Source organism: Oreochromis niloticus, linkage group LG15, assembly GCF_001858045.2.
Source record: "Oreochromis niloticus isolate F11D_XX linkage group LG15, O_niloticus_UMD_NMBU, whole genome shotgun sequence".
NCBI classification, from domain to species: domain Eukaryota; kingdom Metazoa; phylum Chordata; class Actinopteri; order Cichliformes; family Cichlidae; genus Oreochromis; species Oreochromis niloticus.
The window spans coordinates 25,053,944-25,068,777 of NC_031980.2; the positions used below are offsets into that span (position 1 = coordinate 25,053,944).

At 40.8% G+C, this 14,834-nt stretch overlaps 1 protein-coding gene across 1 annotated transcript; it reads left to right on the plus strand.

The window, feature by feature from the left end:
- The first annotated feature begins 659 nt into the window (after positions 1-659).
- On the plus strand, positions 660-14,834 carry LOC109194752 (uncharacterized). Its single transcript, XM_025899069.1, has 13 exons — positions 660-768; positions 6,079-6,181; positions 6,292-6,423; positions 6,905-7,015; positions 8,830-8,967; positions 9,059-9,157; positions 9,305-9,386; positions 9,806-10,028; positions 11,338-11,525; positions 11,963-12,018; positions 12,486-13,169; positions 13,601-13,647; positions 13,878-14,834. Exons 1-13 carry the CDS (start codon positions 741-743, stop codon positions 14,417-14,419), a joined length of 2,433 nt encoding a protein of 810 aa, XP_025754854.1. The 5' UTR covers positions 660-740; the 3' UTR covers positions 14,420-14,834.

Consider the following 14,834-nt stretch of genomic DNA (forward strand, 5'->3'; position numbering starts at 1 on the left):
CTTTGGGGACAGTGGGAAGGAAAACCTCCCTGCCCCGAGGTTCTGCAGGACGAGCACAGAGATGATTCCACTGTCAGAGGCCATAAGAAGATCATTAATGAGCATTAAGATCATTAAATCACAAAAACCTTCCTCACACAAACAAACACAGCACCTGAACTTCAATCCAACCTTGATCTCTGACCTTGCAGTGCTTTTCATTTGACTTGCATTACCTGAAGAACTGCTACTATTGCCCCTAGAAGTAAAAGGAATCCCACAGTTTAGCTGTTTAACAGCTGTTCAAACCAATCTTTATTGGTACAAATGTGTTTTAAAAAACAGGTTGAAGGAAAAGACTGAAGGTCCGTGGCAGAGATCTCAGGCTGTCCAACATATCCAACATACAGTACTGTATGTGATCCACACTACAGCTCCTCCATCCTGTCTCTACTGATCTTCAGCTGCTCAGTTTCTACAGGTTAAACTGGTTTTGACGTCACTCTAAAGTTAACTTATGATCATGTGGCAGTGTCATCAGATCAGACGTTCACAGACACCAGGACTGACAAACGAGGTGAATGAGCAGCTGCTTCTCTCCAGATGTTTCCTCCGCACAGAAAGCTGGGAAGTGTCTGGAAGCTGATCTGAAGTGAAATCAGCGGGTAAGAATCCCACCTGAGAAATCTGTAAATGTGCGAACAGGATCAGTCTGATCACAGTGAGCTGGATCACTGGCTGTACAGGAGAGATGTCTCTTCATGCTGATTGGCTGTTTGCTGCTTTGGGGTATAAATTTTGTAAAGATTTTCTCTCTGAGCTAAAGCACAATAACTTTCCAGTGATTTTCATGTGTTCTTGTTGTGATTAGCAGGTAATGTGAATAACAGTTTGACTGTAATCTGATCCTGAGTCTGGAGGGAAAAATGTAGAGAATGTGTGAACTGGTTGAACGGCCCACATAAGCTTGGCTGAGGTTCATTTTCAGTTCACAAGGTGTGGATTAAACCCACAGCAGGAAGTCGGTCTAAACTCAGCAGAAATTCTGAGACATTTTTAAATCAGTCACTCTGGGTGGAAGCCTGAAGCTCTGGGACACCAAAGTGAAATAATATACTAGTTGCATCATAATATAAAGTTATTGTTATTATTATTATTATTATTATTGTTATTATTATTAGTAGTAGTAGTAGTATTTCATAGTGATTCACTAGCTGTATGCATTTGATCCATAACATCCTATTAGGTGTCACACACACTGAGTGGATTTTGCCACAGTTTATACAGGTTATAATGTCACTTTAATTTTTTTGGGCTTTGAAGTTCCAACATATAGGTTTTCAACAGCAGTCTCAGTTTCTCTCAGAGTGAAAACAGTAATCCAAGACGCTTTCTCCAGTTACACAGTAAAAATCTGAAGCCATGAGATGAGATGTCAGCTGATGTTGTCATTCAATTCAGTTCAGTTCACTTTTATTTATATAGCGCCAAATCAACGCGCTTTATATTGTAAGGTAGACCCTACAATAATACATACAGAGAAAAACCCAACAATCAAATGACCTCCTATGAGCAAGCACTTTGGCGACAGTGGGAAGGAAAAATTCCCTTTTAACAGGAAGAAACCTTCAGCAGAACCAGGATCAGGGAGGGGCGGAGCCATCTACTGCAACCGGTTGGGGTGAGAGAAGAAAGACAGGATAGAAGACATGTTGTGGAAGAGAGACAGAGATTAATAATACATACAATTCAATGCAGAGAGGTCTATTAACACATAGTGAGTAGGGTGACTGTTTTCTTTTTTAGTATAGGGCTGCTTTAATTTTTATGTATTATGTGTTTTATTTATTTTTATTATTTTATTTTATTATTTATTTGTTTTTGCTGTTTTCTGTTATTCTGCTGTTTTTAACCAATTTTCTGTGCAGCACTTTGGTCCTCTGGTCGGCATTTTAAAGTGCTTTATAAATAAAATTGGATTGGATTGGATTGAAAAGAAAAACCATCATGCATCATGGGAATCCCCCAGCAGCCTATGCCTATTGCAGCATAACTAAGGGAAGATTCAGGGTCACCTGGCCCAGCCATAACTATATGCTTTAGGAAAAAAGAAAGTTTTAAGCCTAATCTTGAAAGTAGAGATAGTGTCTGTCTCCCGGATCCAAACTGGAAACTGATTCCACAGAAGAGGGGCCTGAAAACTGAAGGCTCTGCCTCCCATTCTACTTTTAAATACTCTAGGGACAACAAGTAAGCCTGCAGTGCGAGAGTGAAGTGCTCTAATTGAGGTGATATGGTACTATAAGGTCATTAAGATAAGATGGGGCCTGATTATTTAAGACCTTGTATGTAAGGAGCAGGATTTTGAATTCAATTCTGGATTTAACAGGGAGCCAATGAAGTATAGGAGAAATACGCTCTCTCTTTCTAGTCCCTGTCAGTACTCTTGCTGCAGCATTTTGAATCAACTGAAGGCTTTTCAGGGAGTTTTTAGGACTTCCTGATAATAATGAATTACAGCAGTCCCGCCTAGAAATAATAACTGCATGAACTGGTTTTTCAGCATCACTCTGAGACAGGATATTTCTAATTTTAGAGATGTTGCGTAAATGGAAGAAAGCAGTCTTACATATTTGTTTAATATGTGCATTGAAGGACATGTCTTGGTCAAAAATGACTACAAGGTTCCTCACAGTGTTACTGGAGGCCAAGGTAATGCCATCCAGAGTAGGAATCTGGTTAGATACCATATTTCTAAGATTTTCAGGGCCGAGTACAATAACCTCAGTTTTATCTGAATTAAGAAGCAGAAAGTTAGCGGCCATCCAGGTCTTTATGTCTTCAAGAAATTCCTGCAGTTTAACTAATTGGTGTGTGTTACCTGGCTTCATGAAAATGTATACTATGTCTTCTGATGATACTGCCTAAGGCAGGGGTCGGCAACCTGCGGCTCTTTAGTCCTTATATTGCGGCTCCGGGTGGTTTGGGAAAATAAATTAGAAGCATTTAGCTGAAGTGTATTTTATTTGTGTTTACTTCTTTATTAACTTGTAGTTTTAAATTGGAAGATTATTGTGATGTAGAAATATAAAAATAAAATTATATTTTATTATTTTTCGTCGTGCATTTATTGAGACTTTCAACCCCAGGTAGGCCAATTATGGATCTTTGGATCCACATTATGTCAGCAGCTATTCTCCACCGTGAACTATGTTAAAAACAAACACCACTCACGCCTCACAGATGACAGCTTACAGTCCTGTGTAAAGATGAAAGTGACTTCGTACAGCCCCGATTTGCAGACGCTGTGCGCAGAGGTTCAGGAGCAGAAGTCCCATTGTAAACACATCACGGCAGACCCGACGATGTTTCCATGAACATGCTTTTCAGCATCTCTTTATTGACCACTTTTCACACACGGTTGCTGTACGCATATAGCCAGCTGTAGCTTTTCAGCTCACAGCCCGACATATACCAACAACAACACAACAGCAGAAAGAGAACAGACTTTAAGGCGGCGAGGGGTGATTGCGGGTGCCGCTCAGGTGCGTCCGATTCCCCTGCAGCGGCACTGCAGACCAGGCCCTGCCACACACATTAACCAGGTAAAATAAATATTTATGCAGAATTTTGCAGATATTTATTTTTCATTTTTTATGTAGCATAGTGATTTTTTTCCAATTATTTTTTAAAATTCAGGTCAAGGCTCCGCTACGTTCCAAAAGCCCAAAGGCGATATAAGGGTGGCGGCTCACAACAGTTTTTCTTTGTTACATGGATCATTTAAGTTCAGCTTTTAAATTCATTTAAGAGACCTTCAACTGAGTTTATTTCATTTTTGTTATATTTCTTTAAGAGTTCAAAATGTGTTAATTACATAAATAAAATGTAATTTTCTCTGTAGCACTTCATGGATTACATAAGCAACACACTTTAGTTGTTCACAGAAAGCATAAAGTTAAAAAAACAATATATACAGTGTTATCTTCATTTTAGATGTCAAAAAGTATTTGGGGCTCCCAGTGTTTTCTTTTGCGTGGAAAAACGATGGCTCTTTGGATGTTAAAGTGTGCTGACCCCTGGCCTAAGGGAAGCATGTATAATATAAACAGAATTGGTCCTAGCATTGAACCGTGGAACACCATAATGCTGTGATTAGCTCTGACTGAAACTCTTCAAATAAGCCATTACTCTGCAGATGATCTATTAGCTGTTTGACAACTACTCTTTCAGGAATTTTTGATATGAAAGGAAGGTTGGAGATTGGCCTATAATTAGCTAAGACGGCTGGGTCTAGAGATTGCTTTTTAAGTACTTTTAAGCACAGTTTAACTACAGGCAGCTTGAAGGCCTGTGGTACATAGCCGATTATTAGAGATAGGTTGGTCAGATTTAAGATGGCAGAACTTCTTTGAGCAGTTTTGTAGGAATGGGGTGTAAAAGACATGTTGATGGTTTGGAGGAAGTAATTATTGAAGTTAATTCAGAAAGATCAATTGGAGAAAAAGAGTCTAAATGAATATCAATGGTACTAAAAGTAGTTGTAGATAATATTACATCTGTGAGATAATTATGAGTAATTTTTTCTCTAATGATTCAAATTTTATTTGTGAAGAAGTTCAAGAATTCATTACTAGTTAACGCTAAAGGAATAGTTGGCTCAGTGCTCTGACATTTTGTCAGCCTGGCTACAGTGCTGAAGAGAAACCCGGGGTTGTTCTTATTTTCTTCAATCAGTGACAAATAGTAAGATGTTCTAGCTTTACGGAGGGCTTTCTATTTCTCCAGGATAAATGATGATCTTCTAAATTTGTGACACGCCATTTCCTCTCCAGCTTACGAGTTATCTGCTTTAGGTTACGTGTTTAAGAATTATACCAGGGAGACAGGTACTTCTGATTTGAGGCCTTATTTTTCACAGGAGCTACAGTATCCAGTGTCGTACGTAGTGAGGAGGTAAAATTATTAACAAGATAATCGACCTCTGTTGGGGTAGCGTTCAGATAGCTGCTCTGCTCTATGTTGGTACAGGGCATTGAAGATGATAACAGTGGGTGGATTATATTCTTAAACTTAGTTACAGCACTTTCAGAAAGACATCTACTTTGATAAAGTCTACTCTCCACTGCTGTGTAATCAATTATTGTAAATGTAAATGTTATCAGGAAATGATCAGACAGCAGAGGGTTTTCAGGAAACACTGTTAAATGTTCAGTTTCTATGCCATATGTTAAAACAAGATCTAGAGTGTGATTAAAGTGGTGGGTGGGTTCTTTTACATTTTGAGAGAAGCCAATTGAGTCTAATAACAGATTAAATGCCATGTTGAGGCTGTCATTTTTAGCTACATGAATGTTAAAATCACCCACAATAATTATTTTATCCGAGCTGAGCACTAAATCAGATAAAAAGTCTGAGAAATCAGACAGAAACTTAGTGTAAGGCCCAGGTGGATGATAAATAATAACAAATAAGACTGGTTTCTGAGTTTTACAGCTGGGGTGGACAAGGTTAAGCATCAGGCCTTCAAATGAATTAAAAGTCTGTCTTGGTCTTTGGTTGATTAATAGGCTGGTGTGAAAAATTGCTGCCACACCGCCCCCTCGGCCTGTGCTTTGAGATTTCTGGTAGTTAGAATGACTCAGGGGTGTTGACTCATTTAAACTAACATAATCATCCTGCTGTAACCAGGTTTCTGTAAGGCAGAGTAAATCAATTTGTTGATCAATTATTAAGTCATGTACTAACAGAGACTTGGAAGAGAGAAACCTAATGTTTAATAATCCACATTTCACTGTTTTACTCTTTGGTACAGATTTGTATACTGTATTGTTCTTTCCTTGTGATTTTTTATGTTTGTTTTTTGTCTGTTTGGGAGCTGACACAGTCTCTATGAAGATGGGTTTTGGGGGGCGGGGACAGGAGGAGAGAAGCTGCAGAGAGGCATGTAAGACTGCAACTCTGCTTCCTGGTCCCAGCTCTGGATAGTCATATTTTGGAGGGTTTAATAAATTTGTCCATAATTGTCCAGCCTGTCTCAGCTTTTCTCACGAATGTTTCTTTCACTGTTAACTATTAGTTTGCTGTTTCCGTGTGAAGGTGTGGGCTTTGCTATGGATCAGTGTGAGCAAAGAGAGGAGGGAGTCCCTCCCCCTGCATCCACTCTGTGTAGGGAACATGAGAGCCAGACCAAAGCTCAGAGGTGAGAGGACCGTCTCTGACTACCAGGACTCTTCTCCATGTCACAGCTCAGCACTCGCATCACTGCTCCATCATTATTCACACTCAAAGCTCTGTTTGTGTTTGTGTTAGACCAAAGCTGTGGCTCAAATCACACTCTGCTGGACCTGAACATGAACCCAGCTCTGTGTCTGTAAAGAGTGACAGTTCCTACCAAGAACTGATTAATTATAAAGAACACTGGTCTTCAAAAAGTTCTAAAAGGTACTGTAAGTTTTTGTTTTCATGTATATGTTTCAGAAGACAGTGAGTCAGGGTGCTACACCAACATGAGGTTGGATTAAACAGTTAAAGAGACACATTTTACACTGACAATTTTACACTGACGGAGTGGAACTTCAGTGTTCTGAATAAAGATATTACAACAGTCACCTCAGGCCTTTAATACTGTAATCTAGACCCAACAATCAAAATCTCCTTTGAGAAAGTAGAGATAGTGTCTGTCTTCTCAATCCAAACTGGAAGCTGGTTCCACAGAAGAGGGGCCTGAAAGCATCATGAACACAGAAATTACATACTGATTTTTTCCCAGTAAACCTCACTGGCTTCCTGTTTTTCACTACTGCTCTTTGTCTCCACATTACACTGCTGTAACCTCTGTGAATCCAAACTGATCAGAGATGCTCATGTCTGACCGATGAGGCAGTGATGTCATCAATCAAATCTGTGTGTGTGTTTTATGTAGAAGAAAAAAGCTGTGGTACAAATCATACTCTGCTGGATCTAAACCTGAACCCATGTCAGCAAGCAACAAACATCATATTAGACCGAAAAAGAAGCCCTTATTTAAAAAACAGTAAGTAAGTTTATTATACAATAATAATTAATCAATTATTATTCAAAAGTTAGCATGTTATGATCACAGCAATGTGTGTAAAATGATAGCATGTCCCATATAAAGCCAATGAGTTAAATAAAGCACAGCTCCACTCTTTGCACTGCTAACCACTTTGCTTTGAAGTTAATTAGTCTAAGTTAAATTGCTGCTGCAGATTTTAGAGCTAAACATGTCAAAATTACATGTCTCAGTTCCCTTTGAACCAATTACTGTTCTACTCCTGCGGCCTTAACCCTTGTTAGGGGTAAAAAATAGAAATTAAAAAAAAAAAACCTCTTTGAAAAGTACATGTTTAAAATAATGAAGTTAAAAAAATCTTCAATGTCAGACTCTGTAGTTTTCTCTGGTCCCGTCCCCAGTAGGACCAGGAGTGACATGTTTAGCTGCATGTTCTCCATGCAGCCAGGAGGAAACCTGATCTTGTTAGGAGAGACGGCATCCATCCCACTTTGGACGGAGCAGCTCTCATTTCTAGAAATCTGGTCAAATTTATCAACCCCCCCCCAAACTGCTTCCTAGTTGGGACCAGGAGGCAGAGCTGCAGCTTCCTAATGAACCAGTTTGGATTTAGGAGACAGACGCCCTCTCTAATTTTAAGATTAAGCTCCCACATAGCAGACAGGTCTGGCCCGGATCTGGTGTCAAGCCAGCACTGCTGGCTGACTTCTGGCATGGTAAGTGGTATGTCATCCAGATATGGACCAGGCCTGGCGTAGATGGCACTATTTATGGGATGGCATGCCATATCTGGCTCAATTGTGGTTTGGTTTATGTGGCCCAGGCTCATAGAAAACAGGTCTGGCTCGGATCTGGCATCAAGCTGGCACTTCTGACTGACTGGTGTCATGGCAGAGTGTATGTCAACGAGATGTGGGCCAAGTCTGGCAATGATGGCACTATTTATGTTCCTATTTTCCTATTTTAGTTAGAAGACCCAAATGCCATAACGCAATACTATACTGCTATGGTAGCCAACGTTTCAAATGCAGGTTTGACAGGTTTGTGAGTGTACACTTTATCCAAAACCTAGTGAGGGTTTACTCATGTTTAGCACCGGGTGGCTGTAGCTCAGGAGGTAGTGCAGGTCACCTACCGCTCGATTGCTGGCTCCTCTAGTCTGCATGTCAAGAGTGTGAATGTGTATGAATGTAGTTAGGAAGCACTCAGTTTAGAGGAAGTGTGTGATTGGGTGAATGTGGCATGTTTTATAGAGCACTTTGAGTAATTCCTGAGAGTAGAAAAGTGCTATATAAGAATCAGTCCATTCACTGTCTGAACGGAGCTTCATCTTGCTTTTGCACTATTATGTTCTGACACATGTTGTTATCACATGGTCTGATTAAGTTACACATTAGGCTGACATCTGGGGCCAGAGCTGAAACTGTTCTGGGCCAGCAGTGTGTCTGCTGGGCCAGCACAGGGCCCAGCAGACACACCTCTGGCAAACCAGATCTGGGCCACCAAAGGGCCGTCATTCTTTGAGTTATGTGGGGCATGTGTAGGCACATTGTGTGGGCCAGATCCGTGCCATACCAATTTTGCTATGTGGGCTTAAAGCTTTCCACAGTGTGTCCTTGTTCTGTCTTCCTCCCTGAGCCTGGTTATCTAGGAAGTTTCTTCCAGAAGAAGAAACACTGTCAGTAAGTGTTGGAGTTTCTTTAGAATATTCCAGCATCTTTCCCGTACAACATAAAGCACTTTCAAGTGACTGTTGGAACTGAATCTTCATCGTCATTATTCATGCTCAGAGCTCTGTGTATGTCGCGTTCAAGGGTAAGGCAGCAGGGCGGACCAGAGTCTCCCGGACCTGGAGCTGATCCTGAACCGAGCTGGGTGTCTGAATCCCTGAATAGTGAACGGGTCATGAACATTTACACTCCCATCTCTCAGATGCCATTCTCTGACAAAACGTGAGCTTTGACTGAAAACTACATTTCTTTCTAGTCGTTTCTAGAAGCTTCTTTAAACCTCTGCTTATACAAGTGTGTTTTATGTTTCAAGACCAAATAAAAAGCAGACATTCAATCCTTGTGTAACCACATGTCAGACTGTGACAACCAGTGGCTCCATCATCCGCAAAACTAACTTTAAAGGCTCAACGTAAGGATGAAAATTTGATTATCATTTGATTTTTTTTTTTTAAATATTATATTTATATTTAATTATATTATTTTTTAATATAATATTTGATATTTTTAGAATTTACTGTGTATGAAATGTATCCTGTCTTTTCTGACATTTCCACAGAGATGAGCAGCAGCAGAGTTTAAAGGTTCCCCATCACCAGCCTGATAGTGGATACCAAACAGCTCTGCAGGACATATTTATGGTAATGTAATCACAGAACACACTTTTATAAATATCACCATGGAGAAATACTGCAGTGTTTCTGCTTAATACTACATAAAGTCATCAAGCAGCCACTTTGTTGGGAAGTCCAGTATTACAGTAGCAGGTGGATCTTTTACATCACAGCTCCTGCTGTTTGGGAAAAATGCTGCTTTCTGCTCTCTTAAATTTAGTTTAGTCCAAAGTTCATGTCTCTGTTTTCATCAGAGCCAGCTGGGGCTTGAAATGTTGTACTCTTTCCAGGTTTGCCATTACTTATATGGTACAAGTAATGACAAAAATATCTCAAAGACAGTAACCTTGACTGAGTTGGTGCTTTTTCTGCACTGAGCACTTCAAAGACAGTTAGATACACTAAAGGTGGTGTTGTGGTTAACAGAAGCTGACATTTCTTTCTAGCAACTTGAGGAGAACATTATGAGATTTGTGAAGACCGAGCTGAAGAGGTTCCAGGAGGTCCTAAATCCAGATTACAGAGACGGTGGACTTGATCAGAGTGAAGGTGAGGGCCTGGGTGGTACAGCTGAAGAGCAGAAGAGCAGCAGACAGTCATTTCTGAAGATCACACAACACTTCCTGAGGAGAATGAAGCAGGAGGAGCTGGCCAACTGTCTACAGACCAGTAAGATGATTTAAAATAAGATAAGAAATATGCCAAGATTACCCATAAAGGTTTGTTCGGTGACCTCCAGCTGTGGTGGAGAGGAGGTCCAGTTTACAACCTATTATAGAGCCAGCCTTCATGATCAGTTTATTTAGTCTGTTGGTGTCATCAGCTTCCACTGGTGATAGTGTGATTTTCTTTGCTAAAAGAACTAGGCGTGTTGTTTTCACTAACACTGGAGTCTCACTATGCTTTTGACTCCAGCTGTAAATGTGACAGCTGGGAAGCACAAGTCCTCAGGACCTTAATAGTGACATCACAGTCCAGCAGGGAATGTTTCTCAGTGTGACAAAGGGGATGAGCAGTTGTAATGCTCTCCACTTGTCCCAGATGTGTTGACTTTTTTGCTCACTATGTCCATTATTCGGTCTCTATATTTATTTGCTATGATTTGCTATTTGTCAAAGTAACATTGCTGCACTGACTATCCCGGGTTTTTTGTGTAAGCATTCTGTTGCCAGCAAAACAAACATTCTGCAAATTAAGGCAAATACTCAGTTACATGTTTCTTTATATTTTATTATGTATATTAGCATTTCCTGATTTTAAAGTGCTGATGATGTCAGACATGACATCAGCAGGTGGAACCAAGAGTCTGAAGGGATTTTTGAATCTTTTTTTTTTTTTTGTAAATAGAGCTAGTTGTGTAAATGTGCTAATCAGAAGTGTGAGGAGGTTTTGTCATTTTAGTCATCTGTGTAGAGTTTTAGGTCCCTCAGCTCAAGTGAGTGGTACTTGCTGGACTAATTGAAGGGAAATTGATGGCCCTCTATATAGTCAGTCTCTGCCAGATTCAGATGAAGGAGGGCAGGTGAGCTGTGTTATCGCATTCATGTACTTTTGAGTTTTGTTAATTAAGTTACTTAAGTTAATTAAATTTCACGTATGATGGAGTTCACTGTAAATAAATTGCTCACCTCTGGGAGCTTGAAATGTCTGCTGAGTCTGCTTTCCTACCACCTTCCTTGACGTTCGAGTCTGACTACTTCACACTCAGATGTCAGGATTCACTTGATGACAGAAGATTCACTGAAGGTAGTGAGAGTGTGTGAAAGGCGCTGTGTGGTGGATAACACTTCAGAGAGTTGAGAAATAAACCTGTTGAAATGACTTGTTTTGTTGTCTACAGGCTGCCCACTCGTTGTCTGTCAACTTAATCCTAGTGATTTTTTTAATTCCACTCCACACGTTCCTTACATTTTCGGATCATGTTTTGCCTCCATAGAACTGCCTGGATTATAATCATAGCTTTTGTATGTTTCTTTAGGAACCCATGCTGCAGAGTGCCAACGTACACTCAAAGTTCATCTACAGAAAAACATCCAGTGTGTGTTTGAGGGGATCACTAAAGCAGGAAACCCAAATTTTTTTAATCAGATCTACACAGAGCTCTACATCACAGAGGGAGGGACTGCAGAGGTCAATGATGAACATGAGGCCAGACAGATTGAAAGAGCATCCAGGAAACCAGACAGATCAGAAACAACAATCAGACAAGAAGACATCTTTAAAGCATCACCTGTTAAAGATATACCAATCAGAACAGTGCTGACAAAGGGAGTGGCTGGCATTGGGAAAACAGTCCTAACACAGAAGTTCACTCTGGACTGGGCTGAAGACAAAGCCAACCAGGACATCCAGTTCATGTTTCCATTCACTTTCAGAGAGCTAAATGTGCTGAAAGAGAAAAAGTTCAGCTTGGTGGAACTTGTTCATCACTTCTTTCCTGAAACCAAAGAAGCAGGAATCTGCAGCTTTGAAGACTTCCAGGTTGTGTTCATCTTTGATGGTCTGGATGAGTGTCGACTTCCTCTGGACTTCCACAAAACTACAATCCTGACTAATGTTACAGAGTCCACCTCAGTGGATGTGCTGGTGATAAACCTCATCAGGGGGAAACTGCTTCCTTCTGCTTGCATCTGGATAACCACAAGACCTGTAGCAGCCAGTCAGATCCCTCCTGAGTGTGTTCACATGGAAACAGAGCTCAGAGGATCACTGACCCACAGAAGGAGGAGTACTTTAAGAAGAGATTCAGAGATGAAGAAAAATCCAGCAGGATCATCTCCCACATCAAGACATCTCGAAGCCTCCACATCATGTGCCACATCCCAGTCTTCTGCTGGATCACTGCTACAGTTCTGGAGGATGTGCTGAAAACCAGAGAGGGAGGACCGCTGCCCAAGACCCTGACTGAGATGTACATCCACTTCCTGGTGGTTCAGTCCAAAGTGAAGAAGGTCAAGTATGATGGAGGAACTAAGACAAATCAACCCTGGAGTCTAGAGAGCAGGAAGCTGATCAAGTCTCTGGGAAAACTGGCTTTGATCAGCTGCAGAAAGGAAACCTGATCTTCTATGAATCAGACCTGACAGAATGTGGCATCGATATCAGAGCAGCCTCAGTGTACTCAGGAGTGTTCACACAGATCTTTAAAGAGGAGAGAGGGCTGTACCAGAACAAGGTGTTCTGCTTCATCCATCTGAGTGTTCAGGAGTTTCTGGCTGCTCTTCATGTCCATCTGACCTTCATCAACTCTGGAGTTGATCTGTTAGAAGAAGAACAAACATCATCTCTGCTGTCTAAAGTTAGACCCAAATCTAAACTCAAACATCTCCAGAGTGCTGTGGACAAAGCCCTAAAGAGTCCAAATGGACACCTGGACTTGTTCCTGCGCTTCCTCCTGGGTCTTTCACTGCAGACCAATCAGAGTCTCTTACAAGGCCTGCTGACGCAGACAGGAAGTTGCTCCGAGACCAATCAGGAAACAGTCCAGTACATCAAGAAGAAACTCCGCAAGAAACTGCCTGCAGGGAAATGTATTAATCTGTTCCACTGTCTCAATGAGCTGAATGATCGTTCTCTAGTGGAGGAGATCCAGCAGTCCCTGATTTCAGGAAGTCTCTCCAAAGATGAACTGTCTCCCTCTCAGTGGTCAGCTCTGGTCTTCATCTTACTGTCATCAGAAGATCAGGATGTGTATGACCAAAAGAAATACTCTGCTACTGAGGAGGCTCTTCTGAGGCTGCTGCCAGTGGTGAAAACTAATAAATCTCAGCACGTTGATAGAAGTCTGGAGCATCCGAAACAACCAAAGAGGTAGAAAATAGAAATATAAATGAACACTTTAAATATACTCTAGACAAATTGCTATTTTCATCAATGATACAGTGTGATAACATATTATGCTAATTCTTTTGTTAGCAAGTGACTCATGAAAACATTGCACTGGAATGCATTTTCAAAGTTATTTTTTGGCTTCACATTTATAGGCTGAAACTATTGAGACCAACATTTTAGGCACTTTTTTTTAATCAAAGTCAGATTCTTTTGCACTTCTTAGATTCTTGAAACACTTCTGTCATTTACAATTTGACATCACCAACAATAGTAACTTGTTCGCCCCCATCAGTAAAATAGCAATTGATCTAAAACAGTGTGTCATATGAGGAAATTGTGAATTCTTGCATACATGACTAATGTATTCTGCTTGATAATTTGTATGTGGCTGTCACTATACTTCTCTACAGAGTGGACCAGAGCACAGAGCAGGTGTTAAGGTTTGCACTGCAAAAATGTAAGTTTGCACTTTTTATTCATCTCTTATTAAACTGAAATGCCTCAATCACATAAGATGAGGAGCTGATCAGATAATTCAGCTTATTCTCAAAGGTTTTCATTCTGCTGGCACTCTGAAGGGGCACCAATTGTGGAACTGATCTTCTGTTTGTGCTTGACTGTGCAAGAATTCAGATCTATAAACTACTGTTGTAATTTCTTTGCTATTACGTTGTATTTCTCTGTTAGACTTCTGCGAACTGGAACTGGACCCAAACACAGCGCACAGAAACCTCAAACTGTCTGACAACAACAGGAGGGTGACACATGTGAGAGCAGTGCAGCCATATCCTGATCATCCAGACAGATTTGAGTATTGGAATCAGCTTCTCTGCAAACATGAGCTTACAGGTCGCTGTTACTGGGAGATTGAGTGGAGAGGAGTGGTTGACGTCGCAGTGACGTACGGACAAATCCGAAGGAGAGGAGACGGCGATGACTGCAAGCTTGGATCCAACGATCAGTCTTGGAGTCTGAACTGTTGTGAAGATGGTTACCGTGCTTGTCACAACAACTTTAGGAAGGACGTAGATTTGGCCCTACCCTCCTCCTCCTCTGTCTCTAACAGAGTAGCAGTGTATGTGGACTGTCCTGCAGGCACTCTGTCCTTCTACAGAGTCTCCTCTGACAAACTCGTCCACCTCCACACCTTCAACACCACATTCACCGAACCTCTTTATCCTGGTTTTGAAGTGTGGTATGGGTCTTCAGTGTCTCTGTGTTCAGTGTAGGAGGGAACGTTTCCACATATGTGGAAAAATGTTCCAACTGTTGGCTGACTGCAGCTGCTTAGACAAGCTAAGAAGAGAACCATGTAGAGATATTTGTCTGTTCAAATGTTATTTCAAGGGCAGAAATGTTTTTAATGTATGAAATTATCAACATAGAAAATCAGTGAAATTTGATGTCATGTCAATGTGTGTGTGTGTGTGTGTGTGTGTGTGTGTGTGTGTGTGTGTATGCTGATAATAATGTATATCTTCATAAATGATAAAGTGTCATCACGTGGCCCGGGCATTAAAGACGGTCAAACTGTTATTTTTTCTGTTGGCAGAATACCCACTCATAGTAATCGAAGTCACGTGTCATACATGCCTTACAGTCTCTTATCACATGAAATTATGGTACTGCAGTATCGGCAGCACA

Excerpts from the sequence above, each read along its gene's own strand:
- LOC109194752 (XM_025899069.1), top strand. The coding sequence starts at position 741 with ATGCTGATTGGCTGTTTGCTGCTTTGGG. Across the intron at positions 6,182-6,291 it reads AGCCAGACCAAAGCTCAGAG|ACCAAAGCTGTGGCTCAAAT; the intron begins GTGAGAGGACCG and ends TGTTTGTGTTAG. Across the intron at positions 8,968-9,058 it reads ATGCCATTCTCTGACAAAAC|ACCAAATAAAAAGCAGACAT; the intron begins GTGAGCTTTGAC and ends TTATGTTTCAAG.